The 22,838-nt window shown below is 36.3% G+C and overlaps 1 protein-coding gene across 2 annotated transcripts; it reads left to right on the top strand.

Annotated features, from left to right (window-relative positions):
- Window positions 1-277: 277 nt before the first annotated feature.
- Window positions 278-20,338, top strand: LOC141344829 (MAM and LDL-receptor class A domain-containing protein 1). 2 transcript variants are annotated; one of them, XM_073849727.1, is made up of 38 exons: window positions 278-423; window positions 1,653-1,735; window positions 1,862-2,217; window positions 4,029-4,569; window positions 5,107-5,303; window positions 6,813-7,193; window positions 9,635-9,918; window positions 10,469-10,734; window positions 10,874-10,924; window positions 11,006-11,143; window positions 11,263-11,519; window positions 11,643-11,727; window positions 11,914-11,991; window positions 12,376-12,513; window positions 12,621-12,880; window positions 13,087-13,171; window positions 13,261-13,365; window positions 13,548-13,685; window positions 13,824-14,083; window positions 14,296-14,380; window positions 14,491-14,577; window positions 14,726-14,863; window positions 14,972-15,231; window positions 15,347-15,431; window positions 15,521-15,625; window positions 15,808-15,945; window positions 16,086-16,345; window positions 16,555-16,639; window positions 16,750-16,836; window positions 16,985-17,122; window positions 17,231-17,490; window positions 17,606-17,690; window positions 17,780-17,884; window positions 18,029-18,166; window positions 18,309-18,568; window positions 18,711-18,795; window positions 18,928-19,045; window positions 19,940-20,338. In XM_073849727.1, exons 1-38 carry the CDS (start codon window positions 410-412, stop codon window positions 19,974-19,976), a joined length of 6,273 nt encoding a protein of 2,090 aa, XP_073705828.1. In that variant the 5' UTR covers window positions 278-409; the 3' UTR covers window positions 19,977-20,338. The 2 variants fall into 2 exon arrangements, with proteins under 2 accessions (XP_073705828.1, XP_073705829.1); XM_073849728.1 differs by lacking the exons at window positions 17,780-17,884; window positions 18,029-18,166; window positions 18,309-18,568; window positions 18,711-18,795.
- The last annotated feature ends 2,500 nt before the right edge of the window (window positions 20,339-22,838 follow it).

The raw sequence follows: 22,838 nt of genomic DNA, 5'->3' as shown, positions 1-22,838 counted from the left end.
CTAAGCAGAGCATTAAAACTGAATCAATTATTATTGACTGTTATTATAAAATTGCAAATTACAAACTTTGAAAGTCAGAATTTTCACACAAAATAGAAACTGACAAAACCACTTCAGCAGCTCTCTTGAAAAATGTATACTTGTTTTGTCTTTTTGTCTATGTGCTATACAGAGAAAACCGCTCTCCATCCTGAGAATCCATCTGGCGTGTTTCGTCTCAAGAGTGGATTTCTTACAATCTCAGAAGACTCCTGTCTGGAGTTCTGGTACCATAAACCTAACAGGAAGAGTTCTGAACTCAAAGTTTTGCTGGTGGATGACATTCTGCAGACATTGATTTGGACCTCAGAGACATCTAGCAGTGGAGACTGGAGACAAGTCTTCATCCCTCTCACAAAGCAGTCTGACAATGACAACATCCAGGTACAGCAATTTAAATATTCGTATTTAGGTTATGGGCATCTATATGGAGAAAGATAGCATTTAATGTTGAAATGTTTGAGAATATATTTTCTTATTATTAGTTATTTTTCATGTGTTTTAACTGTGTATCCAGACAGTTAAAAGTTTTGCACCAATATCACCAATGAAACAAAAATCAGTCATGCCAGTGAAAAAAAAAAATGCATTTAACATTCATAATCAGCTGTTGTCCAAAGAGCTTGAAAAAAAGATGAAAAAAAAAATACGTTAAAAAGTTGCAAGAAAAGAAAAAAGTTGAGAGCAAGATTAAAAAAAAGAAATACATATGAAAAAAAAAAAAAAAAAAAAAAAAAATATATATATATATATATATATATATATATATATATATATATATATATATATATATATATATATATATATAATCAGTTTTTTTTGCTTTGTTTTTTAACACCGCTCATTTGCGTACCGACATGGTTGACAGTTGTTAATATATAATAACCATTTTAGATTGACTAACTGTAATACTGTATAAGATTTATGATAAGCTTTCTATTCATGTATGGTTTGTTATGGACGATATTTGGCGATACAACTATTGAAATCTGCTGAGGGTGCAAAAAAAAATCTAAATACTGAGAAAACTTCCTTTGAAGCTGTCCAAATGAAGTTCTTAGCAATGCATATTACCAATCAAAAATATAGTTTTGATATATTTACAGTAGAAAAGTTACAAAATACAATATATTTTGTACATAATACAATATACCCGTGCTACAGAAGACTAAAAATACAAAATAAATAAAATGAAATTATACTATTATCACTATTATCATTTCATTTTTATAGTTACATTTAATGAGTTACGATATGTGCAGTGTGAGCACCAAACCAGATCTCAAGCGTCTCTTGAGAACCAGACTGTGAAAACCTATATATACACACATGGTTTCGGTTGCAAAATATATATATACACAATAAAGATACAAAATAAAGATACCAAAATAATAACTCCATTCAGTTCACCAATAGACTGATTAAGTAGTATTTAACTACTAGGCATATGAATTAGAAGTTAAACTGTCTGCCATCTTAAAACAACATGGATTTGTTTCACGATGAGATTGTAATTGTAGTATTTTAAACCATTTTGGGTTGAGTGATGAAACTTTTGCAGGCACTGAAGAATCACTATTACTCACTGCAACTGTAATTGTGTTCTCTGGCAGGTTGTTTTTGAGCTATCAAAAGACCTGCACGATGATGAAGAAAACTGCCTTTGACAGAATACGAGTACGGAAGGGACAATGTGGTGAGTGGCATATGATGACCTACCATTACATCATTTACCAGCATAATCATCTTCAGGCCAACACTGAGACCTAACCACATTCATAGACCTTTGAGAAATACTAAAGTGTTAATATATCATCCACAGGGCCACAATGTGAGCAAAGAGGCACATTTTGGACAGATAAAAGCACTCATTGTGCTTGCACTGATGAGCAACTCATCTGTTCTCGCATGCCTTGGTCCAGCGACACCTTTGGCACCTGCCATGTGGCCTCTGACCCACACTACACTACTTTTGATGGGGTCAGCTTCCAATTTGAGAGTCCCTGTACCTATATATTGTCAAAGGTCTGCGATGAGTCAGGGCTGCTTCCGGAGTTTGCAGTGGAGGTGCAGAATGAGAATAAAGGGGAGACACACATATCCTCCATTCAGCAGGTGAACGTCAACATACGTGATCTCAGAGTGTCCATGATGAGGACAGAGAGGAGGAAAGTCATGGTGAGTGATCAAGCACAATTTATGATGATTAGATATAACATTTGTGTCCATCTTAAAGAGTAGTTTGGCCAAAAATTTAAATTTGCTGAAAACCGAATCACCAAAAATGCTAAGCCAATATAGAAATGTTTGTTTGTTCATTGTAACATATTTGGTGTAATTTACATTACATCACTTGATCAACAAATGGACCCTCTGCAGTGAATGAGTGCCATCAGAATGAGAGCAAGAGCTGATTAAACATCACAACTTGTGAAGTAAAAAGTTGTGTGTTTGTAAGAAACAACCACTGTTTTCAGTTAAAATATGAATCTTCTGTCCATGATGTTATTTTCTCTAGTTTCCTCTAAATTACGATTGAACAGATCAAGCACTATTTACAAGCAAAAATAGTTCTAAACAGATATATTGGTGGATTTGATGTGAGAATACAACATGGGATGGACCTTTTACTGGAGGAAGCAGTATTATGTACTAAAATTTGGCCAGAAGTGACAGTTTAACATTAAAAAGCCTTAATTATGAATTTGCTTCTTATAAACATGGATCCTTTTATAAGGGTTTACCGCTGGACTGGAGTTATGAATTGGTCGATTGATGTGTTTTTCAGGGCTGATACTGATAAATACAAATTAAATAGACTGATATCTTGAAGTTATATACAATACCAGTCAAGACTTCTTAAACAGTATTTTTAATGTTTTTTAATAAAATCTCTTCCACTCACCAAGCCTGCATTTATGAGATCCAAAGTACACCAAAACAACACAATTTTGAAATATTTTTACTATTTAAAATAAGTGATTTTTATCTGAATATATTTTAAAATGTAATTTATTTCTGTGATTTCAAAGCTGAATATTAGCATCATTACTCCAGTCACATGATCCTTCAGAAATCATTCTAATATTCTAAGTTGCTACTAAAAACAGCTGAGTGGAAATTTTTTCAGGTTTTTTTGATTAATAGAAAGCATTTATCTGAAAAATGTGTAACCTTATTAATGTATTTATCATCAATTTTGATCAATGTAAAGCATTCTTGCTAATTTAAAAAAAAAAAAAAAACAGACTCCAAGCCTTTAAATGGTATAGTGAATAATGTTACAAAAGCTTTTTTTTTCAGATAAATGCTGATCTTTGGATCTTTCCATTTATCAAAGAATCCTGAAAAAAAATGCTCAACTGTTCATACTGACAATAATAATCATAATAAAGTTTCTAGAACAGCAAATCAGGATCGCATGACACTGAAGAATGGAGTAATGAAAATTTAGCTTTGATATCAGGAATAAATAAAAAATTTATATAGTAAAAATATTTCACAATATTACTGCTTTTGCTGTATTTTGGATCAAATAAATGCATGCTTGGTGAGCAACAATTGTATGAACTGAATTGTATTGTTCAAAAACCTTTGACTAATAGTGTATATGTCTGAATTAAAAATGAAATGTCAAAATTAAGAATAACAAGGGCTCAGACAAAAAATGTTTTTTATTTTATCAGCAAATTAGTTTTGTAAATAACTGATACCGATAACCATAAAAATGCTTATTATCATCACCGCTAATTGGCCAGGCCGATAATCAGTCAACCCCAGTTTGGATTACTTGTGGATTACTGTGATGTTTTTATCAGCTGTTTGGACTCTCATTTTGACGGCACCCATTCATTGCAGATGATCTACTGGTGAGCAAGTGATGGAATGCTAAATTTCAATAATGTAGAACAAACTCATCAACCTATTTTCATGTTCATTTTTGTGTGAACCACTCGTTCAACCACTTACCACTGTTGTCCTCTAATCAGGTAAATGGGATTTGGAATAATCTCCCTCTACACCTCAAAGAAAGCAGAGTTACGGTTAATGTCCAGGGAGATGCTTTGGTCCTTCAGACAGACTTCAAACTGTCCGTCTTCTACATGCGCTCCGGTGCCGTTCAGGTGATCGTCCCCAGCAACTACTCGAACAGAATCTGTGGCATGTGTGGCAACTTTAACCAAAAGATAGAAGATGACTTCAAAAGCCCATATGGGTCACTGGTGCAGGATGCTCATGTTTTAGGGCGGAGAGTGTGTGAGGAGCCCACCCTGCCCAGGGTCTGTACAGACGCAGAGGAGCAGCAACACGCCAGCGAGGCTTACTGCGGCATGCTAAAATCCACACAAGGGCCATTCTCAAAATGCTCATCTGTTCTGAATGCAGATACATTCTTCCAAAGCTGCATGTATGATATGTGCACAAATCATGGAGATCCTGCTGCCCTCTGCAATGCTGTTGAGGCCTTCAGTGCCACCTGCAAGAAAGTTGGAATCTCTGTTCTGACCTGGAGGAACTCAACATTCTGTCGTACGTGTTTAACAATTACTAAAACTACAAAAAACACTATATAAATAATCCTTTAAAACTTCAAAGAGGCAACAAGCAGCATGTGTGAAACAGGCTTTGAAGTTTGAACTCTATTAAAATGCTTTTAACTTTGAATATGTTTTAAAACTTATCTCATCTCCACCCAAAGCTAAGCAGTGAGCACTTTTAGTGTGAACATTGACAAGCAATTTAGAAATGCCAGTATTGTTAGGCTAATCATAAACATAAATTAAGTCTTGATGTGTCAGATCAGACTACCCGTTTTCAGCCACTGAGTCACTGATTAGAGTGAACAGCTTATCTCAGACCTCTCTGTAATCAGCAGTCTGGTCTCCACCTAACAACCCACACAAAGGTACTAGACAAAGTCGCTGGTTATTAATTAATCATCTCCCACACGTTCACTGGTGGGCCCGTAACTTTCCATTACAAACCACAAAGGCAATGGGAAACATACTGTGAATCTATAAGTCAAGTCAAATTAATTATGTTTGGTTTTTCTGGTTTGTGTTTTAGCTGTGGCATGTGGCCCTCACAGCCATTATAATGCCTGTGCCAGCGGATGCCCTAAGACCTGCTCCAGCCAGGACACTACAGGGCCTTGTGGAATATGTGAGGAGCGCTGTGAGTGTGACGATGGCTACATGCTCAGCGGAGAAGCATGCGTATTAGCTGAAGACTGTGGATGTTGGGTTAATGAACAGCATTATTCGGTACAGTAGCTTAGCCATCTTATTGTCATCTTCACATCATTATTTATATCTACCCATCTATCTATCTACAGTTAAAGTCAAACGTTTGCATACACTTTGCAGAATCTGCAAAATGTTATTAAAACTAAAATACGAGGTATCATACAAAATGCATGTTATTGTTTATTTAGTACTGACCTGAATAAGATATTTCACATAAAAGATGTTTACGTATAGTCCACAAGAGAAAATAATAGTTGAATTTATAAAAATTACCCTGTTCAAAAGTTTACATACACTTGATTCTTAATACTGTGTTGTTACCTGAATGATCCAGAGCTGTGTTTTTCCTTTTCATTTAGTGATAGTTGTTCATGAGTGCCTTGTTTTTCCTGAACAGTTACAACTGCTAGCTGCTCTTCAGAAATATCCCTCAGGTCCCTCAAATTCTTTGGTTACTCGGCATTTTTGTGTATTTGAACCCTTTTCAACAATGACTTTTCACACTGAGGACATCTGAGGGGCTCCTATGCAACTATTAAAGAAGATTCAAATGCTCACTGATGCTTTTGAAGGAAACATGATGTATTAAGGGTTTTGAAGAATTTGAAGATCAGGGTAAATTTTACTTATTTTGTCTTCTGGGAAAAAAACGTAAGTATCTTCTGTAGCTCCTGAAGGGCAGTACTAAATAAAAAAGTGATATTTAGGCAAAATAAGACAAATGTACTCATCTCCATTCTGTTCAAAAGTTTACACCCCTGGCTCTTATTGCATCATGTTTTCTTCTGAAGCATCAGTGAGTGTTTGAACCTTCTGTAATAGTTATATTATATATTATATAGTTATATTATATTATATAGAGTCCCTCAGTTGTCCTCAGTGTGTAAACATGGACCTCAAAATCACACAGTCATTGTTGGAAAAGGTTCAAACGCACAAAAATGCTGAAAAACCAAAGAATTTGTGGAACCTGAAGGATTTTTCTGAAGAACAGCAGGCAGTTTAACTTTTCAGGACAAAAAAGTAACTCAAGAACAACTATCACTAAACAAAAAACAAAGATGTGGATCATTTAAATAACAACACGGTATTAAGAATCAAGTGTATGTAAACTTTTGAACAGAGTCATTTTTATAAATTCAACCTTTTTTTCTCCTGTGGAGTATATGTAAACGTCTTTTATGTGAAATACCTTATTCAGGTTAGTACTAAATAAAAAAATAACATGCATGTATGATCCATCTAAGTAAAATAATTAACATTAACATACTTGTAATGTTTTTTAAAGAAGTATTTTATGGTCATCATGGCTGCATTTAATCTATGAATACTCCACTCTAGTTAAATGTAATAATTATGTTATTCTTTTGTATTAAAAAAAATATATGAAATGTTATACATGTACAAACAATTCAGTCAAAGCATCAGTTAACTACTACAAAATGCTTGTTAGTACACATTATATTTCTGTATTTCTTATTTAAACAGTATATTTTAATATATTCTTTCTCTTCCTGTTCCATCCAGATCACAGAGACATTTATGGAGGGACAATGTGAGCAACGGTGCCAGTGTTTGGGTCAGGGTAACATTCAATGTTCACCTATGTCCTGCTTGGCTGACGAAGTGTGCATGGTAAAGGATGGGGTCTTAGGTTGCTTTCCGTCCAGCCCGGCGACCTGCAGTGTCTACGGTGACCCTCACTACATCACTTTCGATGGCAAAGCCTACTCCTTCTGGGGCACCTGTAACTACACCATAGCAAAGACCTGCGGGCCTACTGACACCCAGTTCACAATAACGGCACGAAATGAGGGAGAGAGCAACTCTGGAACCTCCTCTCTTAACTCAGTAGCTCTTCACATGGAAGGCCTACACATTGTCTTCGGGAAGGACAAGCAAGTTTATGTAAGTGTCTTGTTTTTGTCGTTCAAATTTGACTGTACTATCAGTTTGTGTATTGACATAATGAAAACTTTCAGCAACTTTGTAGCATCATACAGATACATGCATCAACTTGTATACGTTTATTATTATATATGTTATTCAAAACTAGGGGAAGATAGATAGCACTGGAGAAGCAGAGAACAAAACAGGCAAACAAACTACTGTGTTAGAGTGAAATGACGGGAAGTTCATTATGCCTCCACATTGTTTTCCACAATGCACTTATCTTTAATGATATACCTAATCATTCATGATATACATGGACAGTTCGTGGAAAGAAAAGGTGGGCAGAAGAACGCAAAATATATGACCCATAATTAGTGTTTACAGTAAGTAAAATGTTCGTATTTTAAGTAAGTGATAAGAGACATGTTTGCTTATGCCATCATATGTTATCTTTAAGTGATAACATCTGAGGAGTGACCTGATAATGACTTCTGCTTCACATTATCAGTCCTCTGGCAAAGATAACTAGCTGCAATACTTCAAATCATGTGTATTCATCACTACGTTATCTGTAAGATGACACTCTCTGCCCCTCACATTAAAGATAAAGCAACGTGCCAACAAATAAATGACCCAGTTTTAATTTTACAAATCTAAGCACTTTTTTTTTATGATTGGCAATGATTTGGGATTATAATCAAATATCCTTCATCAAACATTTACTAAAATAGTTCCCAGAAGAATACTAAACTTACTCCAGTTATTTTTACTACAATACAACTGTGTCAACTTTGCATCAGCTGCCACAAACAAAAAAATGAAATGACAAAGATTTTGAAAGCATCATGAAAGCATTGAAGGAGATTACACAACTACAATAAACGTATCATGATTTCATGGTAACAGTATTTCAATGCAAAATCAAAAAATTATATTATATTTTGCATATGAAAATAAAGCTTATTTTAGGACCATTGCAAATTTTCTCTGGTGGCATTAATTTACATATATTTTGAAAATTACACTCTAATATTCCTATTATTATATTGGGGTGGAAAACTGCATTATTCCTACACTGTAAAAAGTTTTCACCAGATTCAACTTAAAAACATAAATTCAGCAGCTGCCTTAAGATTTTAAGTTAAATCAGCTTAAAAATACTAGTCATTTTAACTTATTACAATAAAAATGAGTTGATATAACTTGTGAGTTTAAATGACTTAAGTTGATTTAACTTAAAATCTTAAGGCAGCTGCTAAACGTAAATTTTTAAGTTGAAACTGGTGAAAAGTTTTTACAGTGTAGTAGTTTTGTAGTCAAGACCACCTAATCTGAGACCAAGTCGAGAGCAAGACCAATGTGTTGAGACCAAGACAAGACCAAGGCAGGGAGAGACAGAGTCAAGACCTAGACCAGACCTACTGAAATCCTTCTGAAAGACCCACATTTACTGCTTAAGAAATGTCTTATTGTTAATCATTAAATACAATTAGAATAATAAGACACTATATAAAGCTCTTACCAATCAAATAAAAATCACTAACAATAATATTGTAATCTTACCAGTACAGTGGTGGCACAGAAGCTGGATTTGAATTGGTACAATTACAAATGCATACATAACCTTGAGTATAATGTATAAAAGCAATATAAAATTTGTTCTTTTGATATTGCCTGATTATATCATTTTTAGACTATAATATAAAAATACAGATCTCATACAAGTATGCAAGTATGTGGGTACTTGTATTCATTTTTTTTTTTTTTGGATATTTTTGACACAATCCCTCATTCATTTCTGACCAAACATAGGAGTATAAAACAGTGGCCCTCAGCCAGAGGGCCCAATAGGAGGCCTCAAGATAATGTAACATTATTTAAAATAAGGCAAAACAAGCATTAAAATAAGCTAAAGCTAAATATTATCTGGACTAAGCCAAGTCAAGATATTTCTTGACTTACAACAAATATACATATTTTTAGTCATGCTAAACTTATTTTGGGGAAAGGATGGTGGCCTAAAAATATTGTTGTGGAAAATAAGGGAGGGAGCCTTGAAGTCAAAAACTTTGAGATACACTGGTATAAATCAAATAAATTTATTCTTGTTATGAATTATTTATTTAGTTGTTGACTCAATTTAATGGCGATTTTTTGATACTGATACAGTTGTGGTCTTGAAGCAAAATCCTGAATCCTCTTAGTTTGAGACTAAGACAAGACCAAGTACAAATGCTGTCAATACCAAGACCTTTAAAAATTGGTCTCAAGACCAAATAGTAGCAACTATTATAGTAAAGTGAAGTGTTATAGTGATGGATGGATAGAGAAAATTAATAAATATGCATAATTGTAATGCTCCCTAAATCTAGGCCTCATTTACTCGACAGGATTGATAAAATAGACCCAAAAGTTCCTTACCATAACTCATGCATTTTTTTTTTCCTTCACTCCAGGCAAACGGTAGTCAGGTTCGCCTCCCTGCAGAGTTTAGTTCCTCTGTGTCTGTGACTGAGTCAGGACCTTATGCTCAGGTTAATACGAACTTCGGTCTGAGGCTGCTGTTTGGAAACGCTAGGCTGTACGTCCAGGTGGATGAACGCTACAGAGGAGTGCTGTGCGGCCTGTGCGGTACCTACTCCGAAAGTCAGTTTGACGATTTTGTGACACCCGACGGCAACATAGTAGCGAATCCGCACGAGTTCGCCAGCAGCTGGAATAGCAACGACACCGACTGGACGTAAGAGCTCACTTAATACTCACTGAATTTCTATTGATTCATAATACATTAACGTTACGCTAAATTGATAAAGACAGACGGACAAACTCATATTGCGCAATGATACTGACAGAGGTTGCACCTAAGTTAAATGAACGTTTAGACACCAGATTAGCAAGGAATAGTTCTTTAAAATGAACAGACTGAAATTAGCGTTATGATTCTTTACAAATGAAATTCACTCTAGCTCTTCCTTGTGTTTATGAGAATCGCCACTTCGTGAACGAATCATTCTTTTGAGTCGAATCTTTTCAGTGAATCGGCTGATCTTAATGATTCAGTTCATTGATGGACGATTCAACTCACTGACTCAATTCAGTGTTATAGATCAAAATGGAAAAGTAACAGAAACTGATTCATCGATCATGAATTATAAAGGGGGGAAATGTTTTGACTATTTATTTATTTGTTTATTATAATTTTTTTTAGATAAATAGATAGATGATAGAAAAAACAACATTATATTATCAAATAAATACATAATGCCCTATTTTTTCAACTTTTTTTCCAGTTGCAGTAATGGTTCTCCAGACCCTCCTGAGTGTAATCCAGACCTTGAGGATGATGCATATAATAAATGCAGTGAACTGTATGGAGATGCTTTCAAAGAGTGCCACTGGTTTGTTCCACCACAGATTTATGTCAGCAGCTGCATTTCTGATTACTGTATTTCCAAGGGCGACAAAGCTCAGCTTTGCAACTCTTTTGAGGACTATGTGTCTGCTTGTGAAGTAACGGAGGTGTTTCTGCCAGACTGGAGGAATCACACCTTGTGTTGTAAGTGATCAGTAAAAAATATATATCATAAAATAATATTCTAAATTTATATTTGTCTTATTTAAATGTTTGTCCTATTCAAAAAATGAATAAATTGTTTTCTTTAGCCTCTTGACTCATTTTATCTGTTCCCATACAGATATCAATCCACTGCCAACAGATAAACCCACACCACCTCCATCTTCTGCAAGTAAGCAGTCTATCCTTCCTGTATATACCTGTTTTTATTTTTTTTTTCTAGATTAATTTTAAATATTGTATTGTCACACAGGTTGTGCATGGAGCTGCAACTTTGACCAGGATGAATGTGGATGGGAACAGCTTATCCAAGACAGTTTTGACTGGACCAGATGGTCAGGGTCAACGCCATCAGACTTTACTGGGCCAGCCGGTGACCACACCACAGGAAGTAGGTTTGCTGGGCAAATTAGTTTTTACTATCTGAAGTAGACTATGGGGTTCTGATAGCAAATAATTAAAAAAAAAATGGTCGAGTGCCCTGTTTACCTCTCTGATTGTTTTATATAGGTGGCTATTACATGTACATCGAGGGGGATAGTGTGGTCCATGGCGACTCAGCCCGAATAATGAGCCCTGTCTGCCACTCTTCCGGCAAGCAGTGTTTGAGTTTCTGGTTTCACATGTATGGCATGGCAAATGCTATGTCACTCAATCTCTACATATTTGAGAACAATCGTGCAGTCAAAGTATGGTCCAGAGCCAACAACCAGGGCAACAGTTGGTACAAAGGCCAGGTTGAAATCCATCCACAGCAGCCTTTCCAGGTAAGTTACTGTATGTGTATGTTGCAAGTAGAATGCATTAATGTCAATGAATTCAGAGGACAAATAAAAAAGTGCTCTAGACAGACGTTAAATATGATGATGAGTGATTGTTTGTTGTTTCAGATCATCATAGAAGCCATCAGGGGCTCAGATCCTCGCTCAGATGTGTCCATAGATGATGTGGCCATAATGTACGGTGCATGTGACTGTAAGTGTTTTAGATTTAAATCTATTACAGACTGATCTTTAAAAACATTTTTTGGTTTTCCAGTCACTTCTAAAAATGCTAATTCACTACTTCAGGCTTCAGTATATTTATACATAGTATTTTCTGTATTTTTATATTATATAATTAAAACAAGCTCCATCTAATTTGATCTCAAAACATTGTCAGATTTGTCTGCAGAAGATCTATACTCAACGACTCTGGCACCTCATCCATCTACTCCAAACTTAACTGACCTCCATCCAAGTAAGACTTCCTATATTTATATTGAGGTAAAACAGTTTGCAACAACAATTTTATTTTCATCACCAGTTGTTATCAAGTAAGATGAGATATTCAAATTGTTCATGTACATGTTTTTGTACTGTAGTTCAAACTGCAGAGGACATGAGTATGATTCTCATGGAATGCATGAACTGATATAATATGCAGCTTATATATAGCTTCAATGCAATTAAAACATAAAAGTGTCTTGTGAATATAAATGTAAAGTGGATGCATTCCAAAAAGTTGGAGAGAATGAGAAGTAACAGGAATTTGTTAGACATCACATTATAGTTTTTCATGTTGGTGGATCACAGTATGGTTAACTGCTCACATGATGATTATTTGATTACTTTGTTTTGATAGTTTGTAGCATCAACTGTGATTTTGAAAAAGACATTTGCGCTTGGACTCAGTTGCCGACTGATGTTTTTGATTGGACAAGACACAGAGGCTCCACCCCCACATCAATGACTGGTCCTTTCTCTGACCACACAACAGGAAGTAGGTCTTCAATTCTAGATCTTGAAATCATTCTATATTTTAAGTTCAAAATCATAATTATTTTACATGAATATATTAATAGATGTGTCGCACAATTTATTTTCCAGGTGGGTTTTATATGTACATTGAAGGTGACAGTGCTGTCCATGGCGACACAGCCCGTCTTCTCAGTGCAGAATGTGCTGACACTCAACCTCAGTGTCTTCAGTTCTGGTACCACATGTATGGCTCCAGCTGGACTATGGGACTGAGCATCTACCTGCTGCAATATGGTAATGAGGCCAAAGAGGTGTGGAGGATGAGAGAAGATCAAGGAAACATGTGGCATCTTGCACGGGTGGACCTGAGACCAGATGTCAAGTTCCAGGTCAGTGAAAACTTATGTATCTAATCTTCCTTGAATGCTCCAAAGTAAAGTAAAAATAGTTGTATTTTTATCAGTGCAATAAGAGGTGCAGACTAAAATTTTATATACTGTATCTTACTTACATTTTGCCAAACATATATAATGTATGTAAGAAATGTTTAAGCAGTTACATTAAAAAAGAAAAAAATCTGTTATTGATCTATCAGGTGATCTTTGAAGGACGTAGAGGAAGCTCAGCCCGGTCAGATGTTGCCATTGATGACGTCTCACTACACAGAGGAGCCTGTAGCGGTATGTTTCTACTCTGCTGCGGCCCTTTGTAAAAACACTCAACTTACTCAGCAGAACGACATTTGCAAATGGTTGTAAATATCTTTCAGATTTACCAAACCAAGTGGTTCCATCTTCAGTTCCATTGCCACCAGCTGCAGTAACGCCACAGCCTGCACCCATCCAAACTGCAGAAATACCAAACACCTCAGCTTGTAAGCTCACTATCCACTAATGCAGGGTGATCACATTCTGTTATAACTGATGATTCCATAAAATAATACTCACTATTAATTCTCTGCTTCTTTCTTTGTTTTCAATGAGACACAAAACATCTCTTTGTCAAGTACCTATTTATTTAATTTAATTGTAAATGAAATTTGCTTCTTTCCTCCAGCCTGCAACATGAACTGTGATTTTGAAAGAGACATATGCACTTGGACTCAGTTGGCGACTGATGTTTTTGATTGGACAAGAAACAGAGGCTCCACCCCCACAACAATGACTGGCCCCTCCTCTGACCACACAACAGGAAGTAGGTCTTGTTTTCTGAGTCTTGATAATTTTACCACCAAAATTAAAACAATTATTTCAGATGAATAAATTAATAGTACTGTTGCACAAATTCTATGACAATTTCTATACTAATCAATCTCCTCATCCTAATTTCCAGGTGGTTTTTATATGTACGTTGAGGGTGACAGTGCTGTCCATGGCGACACGTCTCGTCTCCTCAGTGCAGAATGTGCCGACACTCAACCTCAGTGTCTTCAGTTTTGGTACCACATGTATGGCTCCAGCTGGACTATGGGACTGAGCGTCTATGTGCTGCAATATGGCAATGTAGCCAAGGAGGTGTGGAGGATGAGAGAAGACCAAGGAAACATGTGGCATCTTGCACAGGTGGACCTGAGACCAGATGTCAAGTTCCAGGTCAGTGAAAACTTACAGTATGTATCTAATCTTCTTTGAATGCTCCAAAGTAAAGTAAAAATAGTTATCTTTTTATCAGTGCAATAAGAGGTACAGGCTTCAACTTTTATATACTGCATCTTAATTACATTTTGCCAAACATATATAATGTATATACAAAATGTTTAAGCAGTGGCATTAAAAAAGAAAAAAATCTGTTATTGATCTATCAGGTGATCTTTGAGGGACGTAGAGGAAGCTCAGCCCGGTCAGATGTTGCCATTGATGACATCTCACTGTACAGAGGAGCCTGTAGTGGTATGTTTCTACTCTGCTGCAGCCATTAGCAAAATTATTCAGCAGAAAAACTGCTACATTTTGCAAAAATGTCTAAATTTAATGTGTTAACAGTTGTAAATATCTTTCAGATTTACCAAACCAAGTGGCTCCACCTTTAGTCCCATTGCCACCAGCTGCACCCATCCAGCGTAGAAAAATACCAGACACCTCAGCTTGTAAGCTCACTATCCTTCACCAGAGTGGGATCACATTCTGTTTTGACTAATGATGCCATAACACTCACAAAATTAATTATCTGCATCTTTCATTGTTTTCAGAAAGAAACTAATGAAACCATTAATGAAATTTGCTTCTTTCCTCCAGCTTGTGTCATCAACTGTGATTTTGAAAAAGACATTTGTGCTTGGACTCAGTTGGAAACTGATGTTTTTGATTGGACAAGACACAGAGGCTCCACCCCCACATCAATGACTGGCCCCTCCTCTGACCACACAACAGGAAGTAGGTCTTCACTTCTAGATCTTGAAGTCATTCTATAATTTTATGATCAAAATCATAATTATTTTATAAGAATAAATTAATAAATGTGTCGCACAATTTATTTTCCAGGTGGGCTTTATATGTACGTTGAGGGTGACAGTGCTGTGCATGGCGACACAGCCCGTCTCCTCAGTGCAGAATGTGCTGACACTCAACCTCAGTGTCTTCAGTTCTGGTACCACATGTATGGCTCCAGCTGGACTATGGGGCTGAGCGTCTACCTGCTGCAATATGGCAACGTGGCCAAACAGGTGTGGAGGATGAGAGAAGACCAAGGAAACGTGTGGCATCTTGCACAGGTGGACCTGAGACCAGATGTCAAATTCCATGTGAGTGAATCTTCTTGGAATGAGTTATATGTTAAATAAAATAATCTAAATTATGACTAGAAATATTTGAGCATGGACAATAAGGAGACAGAAAAATCTGTTATTGATCTCCCAGGTGATCTTTGAGGGACGTAGAGGAAGCTCAGCCCGGTCAGATGTTGCCATTGATGACATCTCACTACACAGAGGAGCCTGTAGCGGTATGTTTCTACTCTGCTGCGGCCCTTTGTAAAAACACTCAACTTACTCAGCAGAACGACATTTGCAAATGGTTGTAAATATCTTTCAGATTTACCAAACCAAGTGGTTCCATCTTCAGTTCCATTGCCACCAGCTGAAGTAACGCCACAGCCTGCACCCATCCAAACTGCAGAAATACCAAACACCTCAGCTTGTAAGCTCACTATCCACTAATGCAGGGTGATCACATTCTGTTATAACTGATGATTCCATAAAATAATACTCACTATTAATTCTCTGCTTCTTTCTTTGTTTTCAGTGAGACACAAAACATCTCTTTGTCAAGTACCTATTTATTTAATTTAATTGTAAATGAAATTTGCTTCTCTCCTCCAGCCTGCAACATGAACTGTGATTTTGAAAGAGACATGTGCACTTGGACTCAGTTGGCGACTGATGTTTTTGATTGGACAAGAAACAGAGGCTCCACCCCCACAACAATGACTGGCCCCTCCTCTGACCACACAACAGGAAGTAGGTCTTGTTTTCTGAGTCTTGAGATAATTTTACCACCAAAATTAAAAAAATTATTTCAGATGAATAAATTAATAGTACTGTTGCACAAATTCTATGACAATTTCTCTACTAATCAATCTCCTCATCCTAATTTCCAGGTGGTTTTTATATGTACGTTGAGGGTGACAGTGCTGTGCATGGCGACACGTCTCGTCTCCTCAGTGCAGAATGTGCCGACACTCAACCTCAGTGTCTTCAGTTTTGGTACCACATGTATGGCTCCAGCTGGACTATGGGACTGAGCGTCTATGTGCTGCAATATGGCAATGTAGCCAAGGAGGTGTGGAGGATGAGAGAAGACCAAGGAAACATGTGGCATCTTGCACGGGTGGACCTGAGACCAGATGTCAAGTTCCAGGTCAGTGAAAACTTATGTATCTAATCTTCTTTGAATGCTCCAAAGTAAAGTAAAAATAGTTTTCTTTTTATCAGTGCAATAAGAGGTACAGACTTCAACTTTTATATACTGCATCTTAATTACATTTTGCCAAACATATATAATGTATATACAAAATGTTTAAGCAGTGGCATTAAAAAAAAGAAAAAAATCTGTTATTGATCTATCAGGTGATCTTTGAGGGACGTAGAGGAAGCTCAGCCCGGTCAGATGTTGCCATTGATGACATCTCACTGTACAGAGGAGCCTGTAGCGGTATGTTTCTACTCTGCTGCAGCCATTAGCAAAATTATTCAGCAGAAAAACTGCTACATTTTGCAAAAATGTCTAAACTTAATGTGTTAACAGTTGTAAATATCTTTCAGATTTACCAAACCAAGTGGCTCCACCTTTAGTCCCATTGCCACCAGCTGCACCCATCCAGCGTAGAGAAATACCAGACACCTCAGCTTGTAAGCTCACTGTCCTTCACAGGAGTGGGATAACATTCTGTTTTGACTAATGATGCCATAACACTCACAAAATTAATTGTCTGCATCTTTCATTGTTTTCAGAAAGAAACTAATGAAACCATTAATGACATTTGCTTCTTTCCTCCAGCTTGTGTCATCAACTGTGATTTTGAAAAAGACATTTGTGCTTGGACTCAGTTGGCAACTGATGTTTTTGATTGGACAAGACACAGAGGCTCCACCCCCACATCAATGACTGGCCCCTCCTCTGACCACACAACAGGAAGTAGGTCTTCACTTCTAGATCTTGAAGTCATTCTATAATTTTATGATCAAAATTATAATTATTTTATAAGAATAAATTAATAGATGTGTCGCACAATTTATTTTCCAGGTGGGTTTTATATGTACATTGAAGGTGACAGTGCTGTCCATGGCGACACGTCCCGTCTCCTCAGTGCAGAATGTGCTGACACTCAACCTCAGTGTCTTCAGTTCTGGTACCACATGTATGGCTCCAGCTGGACTATGGGACTGAGCGTCTACCTGCTGCAATATGGTAATGAGGCCAAAGAGGTGTGGAGGATGAGAGAAGACCAAGGAAACATGTGGCATCTTGCACGAGTGGACCTGAGACCAGATGTCAAATTCCATGTGAGTAAATCAGCTTGGAATGTGTTATATGTTCAATAAAATAATCTAACCTATGACTAGAAATATTTGAGCATGGACATTAAGGAGACAGAAAAATCTGTTATTGATCTATCAGGTGATATTTGAGGGACGTAGAGGAAGCTCAGCCCGGTCAGATGTTGCCATTGATGACGTCTCACTACACAGAGGAGCCTGTAGCGGTATGTTTCTACTCTGCTGCGGCCCTTTGTAAAAACACTCAACTTACTCAGCAGAACGACATTTGCAAATGGTTGTAAATATCTTTCAGATTTACCAAACCAAGTGGTTCCATCTTCAGTTCCATTGCCACCAGCTGCAACAACGCCACAGCCTGCACCCATCCAAACTGCAGAAATACCAAACACCTCAGCTTGTAAGCTCACTATCCACTAATGCAGGGTGATCACATTCTGTTATAACTGATGATACTTTGTTTTCAGAGAGACCCAAAACATCTCTTTGTCAAGTACCTATTTATGTAATTTCATTGTAAATGACATTTGCTTCTTTCCTCCAGTCTGCGACATGAACTGTAATTTTGAAAAAGACATTTGCACTTGGACTCAGTTGGCAACTGATGTTTTTGATTGGACAAGACACAGAGGCTCCACCCCCACATCAATGACTGGCCCCTCCTCTGACCACACAACAGGAAGTAGGTCTTGTTTTTAAGATCTTGAGGTCACCTTGTTTAACATGAAAAATTATCATTATTTTACATTAATGAATGAATAGTTGTGTTGCACAACTTATATGGCAATATCTGTGTTTATGAGTCTCCATATCCAAATTTCCAGGTGGGTTTTATATGTACGTTGAGGGTGACAGTGCTGTCCATGGTGACACGGCCCGTCTCCTCAGTGCAGAATGTGCTGACACTCAACCTCAGTGTCTTCAGTTCTGGTACCACATGTATGGCTCCAGCTGGACTATGGGACTGAGCGTCTATGTGCTACAATATGGCAATGTGGCCAAGGAGGTGTGGAGGATGAGAGAAGACCAGGGAAATATGTGGCATTTTGCACAGGTGGACGTGAGACCAGATGCCAAGTTCCAGGTCAGTAAAAGCTTGCAAACTACTTTATACAACTTTATATAAATGTTAAGTAAACAGTACTAAAACGTGGAAAAAGTGTAAAAAGAAAAATGTTTGATTGAGTGCATTTAGTAAAGAAAAAACTCTGTTATTGATCTATCAGGTGATCTTTGAGGGACGCAGAGGAAGTTCAGCCCGGTCAGATGTTGCCATTGATGACGTCTCACTGTACAGAGGGGTCTGTAGAGGTATGTTTCTCCTGTGTCTGGAGGCCCTTAGTATAAACAACCTAATAAGAGTTGATGAATTAATTTAATAGAAGTATAATCCAATTTCAGTACCTAAGCATGCAAGTGAAACCTTTCTCTCTGTCTCTGCAGAGATCACTCTCTCTGAAACACTTGGAAATTCTGACAACAAAAGTGAAAATAACATGATAAAGAATGTGTTTAGAGAAAACTGGAAAGCAACAGATGACAAAATCACAGCAAGACGGAGGTAGAGAGCCTTTAATATACAATATAAACTTTATACTGTTTATGTATGATTGCAAATTATTTACTATATTATGCAATTAATTCAGTATGAATATTAATTGATTAACAGCCAATTACTGAATATTTTTTGTAGTGCATGTTATATTTTTGCTGTATTGCATGTTTTGGTTTAATATCTGTCCTCCTTTTTGCTCATATATAATATATAAGGTGAAATTATACAACTGTTTCATATTGATGTTAGATGTTTTTTTTTTTTAAAGGTCCCATATTGTACACATTTCTGGAGGTTTATTTTAGTTGTTGATGTCCTTAAGAATATATATTTGCGGTATAAGTGCCAAAATCCATCTCAATATATTTTTACAGCTCCTTTTTTAGGAGCTCTGTCAAAAACAGGTCCATCTAATTAATATTCATGAGCCTCTCTTCTGATTGGCCTGTTGTTTTCTGAGTGACGCACAGCCAGGCCAACCACAGGTAACTACGTCATGTATGCTGTAAGCGAGCTCAGAGCAATAGAGAGAGCCTAGCTTGTTGATACTCAACAGGATATTTCAGAATGATCATTAATGTTTTTTCTTTTTCAAACACCGAATGCAGTAAGCTACATAACTGTTGCTTTAGTAAAGCCCCTTTCACAATGCGCGCTGATTCTGGAAAATTAAGGGAACGAGCGCTGTGTGAACAAAAGCCAGAACCATAAAGGCAGTGTTTTAGTGATGATGCAGTTTACTGTGGATTGACTGCTTTGAAACTCATATGGTAGTTACATAGCCCCTAGACCTCAGTTATCATGAAAAAAGCCAGGAAATTTCGATTTTGACAATATGGGACCTTTAACAAACGTGATTGACATCAGTATGTTCATTTGCTTTTAATCTTTGGCATGCAGGCGGTCACTGCGGTTCAGGGTACATCCTCAGGCTTGAGCTGAAACACCTTCATAGAACTACACAGACCAGTTTTGGCAAGATCATTTGTTGTGTATGTGTTGTTTACCTAGCAAGTATCTGTTATCATGTCTTAACATAATTATTTCTTATTACCATTTACAGATAACACCATAGGAACATAGTGTTTTTCCCCTTGACATTACCTATGAGAAAGTTACACTAATGTTTAAACATCCACAGAATGTGCAAAATCTTAATTTAATGTTTAACATTTAATCTTGTTTTATCATTTAAAAAACTAACTTGATTGTTTTTGTTAAATGTATTTAATATGCTGTATCTCTGAGTATGCTCTCTTTTTGTCTTTCATTTAATAAACATTATTTCATTCAATAAAACCTTTTGAAGGTCCTGTTATTTTTTTCAACTTTGTATATTTATGCTCCAGCATTCCTGTCATACTTTCAGACCTTTAAGCGTTAACCTTTTGCAATACATATATAAAAAGGGACATTTTTATATGTAGCAAAACCTGTTCAGCAAGATGCAGATGCAAATCAGTATGTAGCCTCCAGAAAATTCAGCAGCTCTACTTAAACACAAAGTGAAGTGGGAATTAAGTGAGTTAAGTTGGACACACTTACCTGAACAGGATGAAGGTTTTAGTTGTCTATTTCTGGCTTCTCTTACTGCTTTTGTACCAAAGAAAGATGAACCTGGCATCAGGTAAGTCAGACACACTCTCCAGGTAACCTGCATGTGTACACATGTTCTGTCAGAAACTACAGGTAGCAATAAACTTAAATAATACAACCATAAGGGTTGCCTTAAAAAATCTAATTTTTTTCAAGTTTGTTTACATATTTTTTTATACTAGTGGTTAATATCCAAACCATACATTTAAGTGTTTCTTTAATATTACTGCATATATTTGTGTATGTAGATTCAATTACAATGCATATCTTCAAAGTATGGTTGTGGGATAATAGCTAAAATATATTATCACAATTTTTTTGAAAAATATGTTTTTCCTTACATAAACTTTATATTCATAAATTCAGACATTCTGCTTGACCCTATATCTAAAACAGTAGTATTTCATCTTATTTATGATACCAAAATAAATAGCTGTAAAATTTAACAATTGTTTATTGCAATTTTGATTCCAAAGCAAAAAACTACTAGCATAACTAATACAAAATTCAAACATTAATAAATAGAAAACACTTTATAATTAATAAGAACAACTAAACAAATTACAAGAACAGAATTCAATATAACAAAACAAAAATACAAATGCAAAAAAGTTACGTTTTTCCATGTATTTATAACAGTAGTTATTGGAGTTTAAAAAAACGATAATTAAATGTAAAACAAAACTAAATATTCAAATGTTCCAGGTTTACTCCTATCTATATTGTGAGGAAATTTTTACATCAATCACCTGGTTTATATAATATTTTATTCCTAAAAACAATGTACTGTGATTAATCCAGACATACACACACACACACACACACACACAATACTTAAATCCTATTGTTAAGTACTACAAACTTTAAAATCCAGTTTGAATTCCTTCTCCTTTGTCAGTCTGTTATTGATATATAATTTTTTGATACCATAATATACAGTAACAAGCACCACATATGGAAAAATTAGGAAAGGGAAAACAAACTAGAACAGAATAATTAACAATATAAGGAAAAATGTCATTTGAAATCTGTAAAAAAATCTATTTATATTTCCAATATATGTGGATCACCAAGTATAGCTGTTGTTGGTGTTGTGATAAATTGATCCTTTTAAGAATGGAACTCAGCTCTGCATCCCGGTTCTTTTATCTTTCAGCCCTGTGTTCAGTACCCACAGTGCTCTGCTGTTCTGGCAGGAATGACAGCTGCAGACAAGGGTGTTATTGTGATGACTTCTGCATGACAAACGGAGACTGCTGTTCTGACTACATTCGGACATGCGTTCAGTGTAAGACTGAATATTCTTCAAGTAATATTTGTCCAAAAATGTATTTAGCATTTTTATTTCATATAAGATACTGTAGGTTAACAGTTTAGAAAAAAATGATTGCTTGTTTAAAAACAGCCCGGGCCAACAGCTCTTCTAGAAACTCCCCAATAACAGCACCACTATTTAACCACTAGGGGGAAGTATATGATAAGAGGTGACAAAATGTAGTTTACTCTGTTTAAATGAAACACTGCATCAGACTCATGCATAATGTATATATTTTTTCACACCCTTCCATCTTCATCATCTTCAGTGACTTCTTCATCAGTCCCAATATTGTCATCATCATCTTCAACTGTATCATCTACACCATCTTCATTGTCTTCACAATCAACATTTATATCATCTTTATCGTCTGCATCATCTTCCTCATCCTTATCATCAGCAAACTCACAGCCTTCATCACCATCCCCGCTATCTTCATCACCAACATTAAAATTATCAACAACATCTTCAACACTATCATCTACACCATCTTCATCATCTTTGCCATCGTCATCACCAACATCTTCAACCTCTACATCATCTTCCAAATCCTTACCATCATCAGCAATCTCTCAGCCTTCATCTCCATCCCCATCACCTTCATCACCAACATTAACATTATCATCTTCAGTACAATCATCTACACCATCTTCATCAACATTAATATCATCATCATCTGCAATACCATCATCTACACCATCTTCCTCAGTCCCATTATTTTCGTCGTCATCATCAACCCCACCAACACAACCATCACTGTCAACAACCACTACACCATTTACCTCATTTTTACCATCATCAACAGACTCACAGCCTTCATCACCATCCACACAATCTTCATCTTTAACATTAACATCTTTATCGTTATCAATATCTTCAGTATTATCA

Source organism: Garra rufa, chromosome 10, assembly GCF_049309525.1.
Source record: "Garra rufa chromosome 10, GarRuf1.0, whole genome shotgun sequence".
Classification (NCBI taxonomy): Eukaryota; Metazoa; Chordata; class Actinopteri; order Cypriniformes; family Cyprinidae; genus Garra; species Garra rufa.
The sequence above is the reverse complement of the archived record's forward strand: the minus strand, read 5'-3'. Positions and strand labels throughout refer to the sequence as shown.